The sequence below is a fragment of the Nelumbo lutea genome, chromosome 1 (assembly GCF_056320005.1).
Source record: "Nelumbo lutea isolate HS-2025 chromosome 1, American lotus-T2T, whole genome shotgun sequence".
Lineage (NCBI taxonomy): Eukaryota > Viridiplantae > Streptophyta > Magnoliopsida > Proteales > Nelumbonaceae > Nelumbo > Nelumbo lutea.
The window spans coordinates 205,959,151-205,967,171 of NC_142684.1; the positions used below are offsets into that span (position 1 = coordinate 205,959,151).

The following is an 8,021-nucleotide window of genomic DNA, read 5'->3' on the forward strand; positions in this document are numbered from 1 at the left end:
GTTTGAGAAGCTTTTACAGTTTTGCATTGGGAATATCTCCCTACTCATGTGCTTTATTTCATGAGAAGTTATTCCCGATGCAAAGGTTGAAAGAGGCTGTTGGGACGGTGTGAGCATGGACTTGCCTTAATCGAAGTCAATCTCCTTTTGGTGAGTAGTAACAACCGAACCACTCATGTTGAAAGCAAGATTGGAACACCACTATCCCTGCCATAGATTCAAGATGATGTGGCAAATTTTTATTGAAAGGTCAAAATGCAAAAGATTGACCCAAGGGGTGATAGAATGCGAGTTCAACTTGAATGCATCTCCCTACAAGATCAAACTGCCATAGATTCCCGTAAGTTGGCCTAACCCAACATCCTAAGCAACCGACAAATCAGGGGATTCACATTCAACCCTTTGCTTTTTAGTCAATGGATAGCTCTCTTTAGATATGCCTGTCAATGGGTCATGTCTATCCGATGTACCTGAACAGATCAGACCGATTATAATGGGGTCTGGTTCCATGGTTATGGTTTTGTCCCGGTTAATAATTGGTTCGGTTATGGCACTTGCCTGTCCTGAACCAATTCAGACCCGAAACTGATTATTTGGTTGAAATTTGAATATATAACATTTTCTTAATTTTTTTATAATTTTTATCATGTTTTACGTTTGAAATGATAAATTTGATAAATAACATCTAAAAGATATTTAATTTATTAACATACATATAATTAATTAAATATTTTTTTATCAATTTTGTTAAGGTTATAAAGGCTGGATTGTGCCCCAGTAAAGGCAGGAAGGTCGGTCCCTTTGAACATTCAGAAGATGGATTCTCATGTTTTGGAAAGGGGTGTATGAATCAGCCACTTATGTTCCATAACTATACCAGCTTGCAAACTGTTGGAAAGGAGAATTTTCTTAGAGGAAGTTTCTTTGGCACCTATGACTTGGATGTTGATTTTGGTAAAGGAGTAACACGTAACATTTCCTACTACTCTGTATCATGGGAAAAGAAGCTTGGAGAGGACAAGAGTTGGGCTTTTCATCACTTTTTGAGGACATCAGACAAATACCCATCACTAAAGCTCACCCTGAAATCTGATACTGCTGGTGGAAAATTTGGCTATGGTACCAGAGGAATGACCAAGGATGTAAGTATCAATGTGCTGGCTTCTTTCTTTATATTTTTTCTATAATTAATTTCTGATTTCTGATCATATTGATTATTTGATCATATAATTTGCAATGGTATTTTTTAGTTAGTTAAGAGTTTTAACTTCTTTTGGTTTGTTCTGATATTGCAGCTTACAATTTCACCAGACTTTGAAGTGATTTTCACACTTAATGTGCTCAAGGGAGGAGGTGCAAATAGCCAATTCAACTTGCTAGAGATGAGAAGCTGTTGGCAGAACGATGGTCTTAGATGCGAAGGCAATAGTAGAATTGATGTAAATCGATACTTCAGAATGATCCTCAGTCCAAACACAACTGCACTGTGTAGCCCTACCAACTTAAAAGCATGTCCTCCGTATCACATTACTCGTGGTGGTTCCCCTCCCATATATCGTAATGACACAGCAAACTTTCCATATGAGGCTTACCATAGTTACTGTGCACCTAGCAATGCTGAACACCTTCAAGAGCTATACCAACTATGCGACCCTTACAGCAATCCAATGCCACAGGAGATTATTAAGATACTACCTCATACGGTTTGGGAATCATATGGATTCCCAAAGAAGCAAGGAGATGGATGGATCGGTGATTCAAGGAAATGAAAGCTAAAGGCTGGACAATTGGCATTCACATTACCTTTCTATCAGGATCCAGGGACTGTGCCTATAGATAGGTCTTGGGACTCTATTGGCGTTGGTACAGAGGTTTTCATGAACCCTGATCAAGTTGTAGAAAGGACTATCAGTGACTTTGATATCCTGATGCATCCAAGGCCACATGATTAGTTGTTTTTCTTTTTCTTCTATTGTTTTTTGTACATGGTCTAAGGACCAAGTTATAAGTTTGGCAAATGTATGAAGCTTTGAAATTTGAGTTTTCTGGTTCGATTCAATTCAATCATTTTATTTATTTGGCTGTTTATGAGGAGTTTGAAAAGCAACCAGAAAGTTTTGCCCATTGTTTTAATTATATGATTGCTAACTACCCATATAAAATCTTCAAATGGTTTTCCAATGCCAGCCTGGTTTGCTTCTTATGGATTGGTCTGGCTTCTTGTGGTCTAGAGAAAAAAAAAAGAACCAAAGAAAGAAATAATTAGGAAAAGAGATTTACTTAGGTTTGGTTCAGTGGTTTACAATGGTGGTAATGTAATTATATCAATGCTAGTTATTTCTGTGTTGTAATTAAACTCCTATGTATGCAGTAATATGTATAAGACCAAGAAAACACATGTGGAAGGGTCATAAAGTATGAACAATGAGTTATTTTATTATTAATCTCCTTATTGTGAATATGCATGTGTTGTAATTAAACTAATAGTTCCTACTTTTTTTTGGAGTGTTTATTACCGCAGGGTTGCACTTTTCTTGTGGTGCATCTGTGTATAGAACTCATGCTTTTGGTTCAAACATTCTATACACAGTTTTGGAAGGTTATCTGTTTAAGTACTAAAATAAATAAGAATTGCTAATTATTCAAATAGAATTGAAGCTTCCAACTATTTGATCATGTTTTAGTGAACAAGACATTAGTCAGTCTACTTCTATTTGTAGTTAAAAGCATGTATTTGGAAAAATCTGGTTTTGCTTTTAGTAAGCAATTTTGTGGGGAATATTACTTCAAATTATTTGGAACAGAAAATATATTTCAGTATGTATGTTGAAAAGGAAAACCAGAATACCCCAAAGGATCTCTGGGTGATCCTTAGAAAAGCACTTTAATTATTATTTCTTTCACTAGGGAAAGTAGGAGCTTCATAATATTGTCCCAAAGAAAATGAGGATTCAAACACTACTAACCCTTGTATAAGTAGAAACTTATATTTCCTTATTACAGGGACAGGGATTAGGAAAATCTCTCAACAGTACAAATCTGATAGTGGAAGGGAACTCAAGAAAAGTTATTGGATGGGTAATGCAAAACAGGCTAGGTTCCTGTCAGATTCATATGATGCCACAGACAACACATGAGAGAGGTAAGAAGTTTGGCAAAGGAGCTAAATTTCACATGGATTCAAAGATATTTAAATGTCATGGTTATCTCTTCCAAGACAGGGGATGGACAAAGATCAAATATACTGGGGAATCATCTAAAGGAAAGTAATGTAAACAGGTGTCTGCTATGTATCAGATGCTCTTCCGTCTTTTTATGTTATTCACCATGGCTCAGCACTTGGTCTTTATTTATATGCATTAATCATGGATGAATTAACTAAACATATTTAGAAGGAGGTCCCATGGTGCTTATTGTTTTCTAGTGACATAGTATTAATTGATAAAACTAACAAAAGATTAGATGCAAAATTAGGTTTGTGGACAAATGCCTTTGAAACAAGTGGTTTTAAAATAAGTAGGAACAAAATAGATTATATGCAATGTAAATTTAATAATAATAGGAACACAAATCAGAGAGCATTTAGGATTGGTCTCATTGGTCTAGGGAAGGCCATGAACAGTTAGGATTGTCTTAGTCTCTTCCACTTTCAGTATACAGTGTATTGTGCCAATGCCTCAATATTTATATTGTCTTTGTTCTTCTTAACAGAATTGCTTGTTAATCTTAAAGAAATAATCTCAGTGAATAGATTTATCAGAGAATATGCATCTATTTGATCTTATTAGAACAATTAGTTGGCTTCAGTTATGCTACCAACAATCTCTTCTGCAAAGGAACCACTGTAATAATTATATGGTCAAACTGAATCATACTCGGTGAAATGCCTAGTTGTTTAATCTTATAATTTGACAAGAGAAAAAAAAGAGATTTTTCACTTGAATCTTGTCCATGACTTAAGCTTTTTAGTTAGTGAGGAAAATTCATATTTTTGTTGCATTTCCTGTATCTATCACTTGAATCTTACAGGTTAGAATGCTTAATTATGGACATAATAAGACAAAGAAAATGAATTTTACTAGGCAACTTGGATCTAATCTTATGGAAGTTTTATTTAGTATACCAGATTCCCAACTTGATTCCTAAAGGATTGCCAAATTGGTTAATGTGGTATAATGCACAAGGACCAAAAGCACTTATGTTTGAACAAACAGCTAGAACAGTAGCTAGTTGAATTGGTTTTGCAGGAAGGTATTTACCCAATTGATCAGAAGTCCAAAAGAAACATTTTCTTCTGCCTTTTTTTTTAATTCCTGTGCGGAGGTTCATTGCTGAACCCAATGGACAAGTTGATAGGACTATTTCAAACCATCAAGGCAAACCCAACGGAAGCTGAGGACTGGATATAGAAACCGGAAAAGGATGGCCAGTTCACTGTTCAAGGTTGGTTTCACAGGAACCAAATCACTCCCTTAGGTTAAAAATGTGGGAGCATAGACATGTTTAAGGCCATAGTCCTGTCCCAAGCCAAATCCAAATCAGCCCGGTTCAGCTTGATTCATGAAATAGCAATTCAGGTCAACTGGTCAAGCCACGAATGTCACCTACGCTTTCATGGAATTGCTGTTTAAAGGGATGATTTGCATATCAAGGGGGACTCTCGATGATCCTTCCCACCTTTTCTTCCCCCACTGATTCATTCCGTCAACTTTGAGCCATTCCTCAGACTTTTAGAGATCTGACCACAGGATATTTGTAATTAATGCACATAATCTTCAAGCCACCTTTTTATCCATTGCAAGTTATCTCACCATTTAAGAACTCTAGCCTTAACAGTGTTTTAGGGTGCAATGTTGCATGCTGAAAACAGTACAACAATTAATCAAAAGGATGGAGAATACAAGGTTTAAGCAGTGGAGCGAAGGTCCTTTGGGGTATTTGCCTACTTATATATTATATGGTCAGTGTGGAGAGAAATAAGCATGCATGTTGTTGAAATAAATATATAGATATGGATGTAGTAAGGAGGAATTTAAAAAGACTACTATGTTCATGGTTAAGCATACAAAAACCTTTTCAGGGTTCTAGTTTAGCTCTTATTTTGTTGGTGGATCTCATTTCATTTAATCATACAAATTTTTGTTTCATCTGGTTTTGCATATCCCCATTGTACATCCTGTCATTGTACATGGGCTGAAATATATTTTGATTGGTCCGATTAATACAATATATTGCCTTTCAAAAAAAATCGAGGGGATATTTTTAGTCCTGTGATTCTGCAACAAAAAATGTTCTTGGATCTATGAAACACTTACTTTTAATTACCAAATGCCATTGAAATGTGAAGAATGCTTCTGAACTAGGAAGCTGTAGAAGCACTTCAATGAGCAATCCCAAACACCATACACAATTATGGCTGTCTTGAGTTATTACTAGTTAGTGAGCTATAGGTTTATACTGTAAAATACAGTCCAAGAAGAAAGTAAGATGTGGTGATTGTCATGCTTACATAAGCACACACACACACACACACACACACACAAGTAGACTTTTAGGTATTGATGATGCGCATTTCGGCAGCTCCCGGCTAGTAGGTAACTCGGATGCCTAGCTGAATAATCCCTACCTAGAATGTGGTATGGATGTCTAGCTGAATGGTTCCTACCTAGAAGGTGGCTTGGACGCCTAGCTGAATGGTGACGAGCTGGAGAGGTGGCTTTGATGCCTAGCTGAAAGGTGACGAGTTGGAGAGGTGGCTCTGATGCCTAGCTGAATGTGGCGAGTTGGAAAGGTGGCTCTGATGCCTAGCTAAATGGTGTTGAGCTGGAGAGGTGGGTCTGATGTCTAGTTGAATGGTGATGAGCTAGAGAGGTGGCTCTGTTGCCTAGCTGAGTGGTGATGAGCTGGAGAGATGGCTCTAATGCGACCTGCAAGGAAACAATGTCAGAGTGCCCGGGTTGCTTTACCAGGGGTGGGCACTCCGATGCTTAAGTTAGCGGATCAGAGATTTTAGGATAGTCAAATGTGAGAGAGTTGGAGAGCTGCGAGAACTAAATTGCACATCTCCCCCTTGGAGTTAGAGGTAAGGCCTTTATAGAGGCATTGTTTGGTGTGAGCATCATGCAATACGTCCGGGATCTCCGAGAGGGCGTGCCTAACTTCTCCGAACTCCTTAGAGGTAGTCGTGCACGTAGGCCAATCTTTGCGCCTTACTCGGTTTCTCCCAAAACATTCGGTGTGAGAGCTGACTTCCGAGAGACCTAGGAGTGATGGGATGAGTGCAAAAATCGATGGAGAGCATGTCTCGTAGGTCGCTACCTGGACCTTAATCAAGTCGGCAAGCCCTCGAGGGAGGTCGCTTCAGCCGATACTGACGAGGTACCACGTCGGCCTTGGACGAGGTGCTGCTATCCGCCCTAAGTCGTGGACGAGGTCGCTGGCTAGGTTTCTACCAAGTCGGCGGTGGAGGAAGGTCAACAGGTCGGCAATAGGGGCAGGTCACCAGGTCGGCGCTAGAGGCAGGTTGCCAGGTCAGCACCAGAGGCAGGTCACCAGGTCGCTAGCTGGGACTCCATCATTTTGGCTAAGGCAAGTTGTCGCCTAGGTGGTTTTGGGTGTCACCCAGTTGTTCCAAGATGCCATGTGTCATGATGTTATTGGAGGGCAAAATCTGCCGTCATCAATTGCCCCCCACTCCTGAGTTGAGATCAGCTTAGCGAAGGGAGTAGATTTGTGCTTCATTGTAGGTCCTTAGGCCTGTTACCAACATATTTTGAGGTCGGCTTAGGGGTCCTTGATGCTGAAAGCGGTTTGGCTTCCCCTTGCTATGTCTGTCGATGTTGGAATTTAAATAGTGGGTCGGTGTCACGGTTGCACTGTGTCAGTCCTCTAAGGTGTTGGTCGTCTACTCCTACGATAAGCCACAAAGAGATCTAATGCAGCTTGGAAGCAATGGAAATCGGAGCTGGCTATGCAAGCACCGGGCGATCGCTAGGAAAATACATTTGAAAATTGTAGAAGAACTAGGAAATAACAACTAGGATAGATCCAAATATCTAATCTGATAGGATCGAACTCCTCTTGGTTTGATCTCCACCGTCCGATCTCCCTAGATGCATGAATCTTGGATTATCTTGATGCTTCTTGGAGTCTTGTTGGAATTCTGATCTTGATTTCTTGATAATCTTGGAAGAGTCTTGCTTTATCTTGATAATTTTGGAAAAGTCTTGCTTTATCTTGATAATCTTGGAAGTTCTTCTTATCTTAACCTTATCCTAGGAGCTACCGCCCCTAGGGGTGAGATGGGCCTCCATCATTCTCCCCCACTTGGAGAGAACTCAACCCCGAGTTGTGACTAGGATAGGAAAGTGTTATCTCTGGCAGGTACCGGTGAAGGTCAGCAATGTTGAAGGTCTTGGATATACCCATATGATCTGGTAAGTCCACTACATAGGCATTGTCATTAATCTTTTTAACGATCTTGTATGGACCATACTTCCGAGGCTTCAACTTGTTGTAAGTACCTATGAGAATTCTTTCCTTCCTTAAGAAGACCATAACCTCATCACCGACATCAAACACTTGAGGTCGGCGGTGCTTGTCTGTGGCCATCTTGTACTTGGTGTTAGTCTACTCTAGTTTCTACTTCACGACCTCTTGGACGGACTGGATTTGTTCTACCATTTGTTCTGCTAAGATACTGGTGCTGGGTACTCTGGGTAGCTTCACTAAATCCAGTGCATGGTTAGGGACCTTCATGTATACGATGGAGAATGGGGACCTGCCTGTAGAACTGTGCACTGCACTGTTATAGGCGAACTCAGCCTGGGCTATGGCGAAGTCCCACTGCTTTGGCCTCTCCCGACATATGCTGCGAATTAAATTCCCTAAGGTCTGTTTACCACTTTTGCTTGTCCATCTGTCTGCGGATGGGTTGTACTGCTGAAATTAAGTGATGAATCAAACAACCTCCACAGGGTCATCCAAAAGTGACTGTGGAACCGTGTGTCACGATCTGAAGT

At 39.8% G+C, this 8,021-nt stretch overlaps 1 protein-coding gene across 1 annotated transcript; it reads left to right on the forward strand.

Annotated features, from left to right (window-relative positions):
• Window positions 1-845: 845 nt before the first annotated feature.
• LOC148880566 (uncharacterized) lies at window positions 846-1,952 on the forward strand. The gene is made up of 3 exons (XM_088976654.1): window positions 846-1,142; window positions 1,296-1,703; window positions 1,815-1,952. Exons 1-3 carry the CDS (start codon window positions 846-848, stop codon window positions 1,950-1,952), a joined length of 843 nt encoding a protein of 280 aa, XP_088832780.1.
• The last annotated feature ends 6,069 nt before the right edge of the window (window positions 1,953-8,021 follow it).

Excerpts from the sequence above, each read along its gene's own strand:
- LOC148880566 (XM_088976654.1), top strand. The coding sequence starts at position 846 with ATGAATCAGCCACTTATGTTCCATAACTATACCAGCTTGCAAACTGTT. Across the intron at positions 1,143-1,295 it reads CCAGAGGAATGACCAAGGAT|CTTACAATTTCACCAGACTT; the intron begins GTAAGTATCAAT and ends CTGATATTGCAG. Across the intron at positions 1,704-1,814 it reads TTAAGATACTACCTCATACG|GATCCAGGGACTGTGCCTAT; the intron begins GTTTGGGAATCA and ends CCTTTCTATCAG.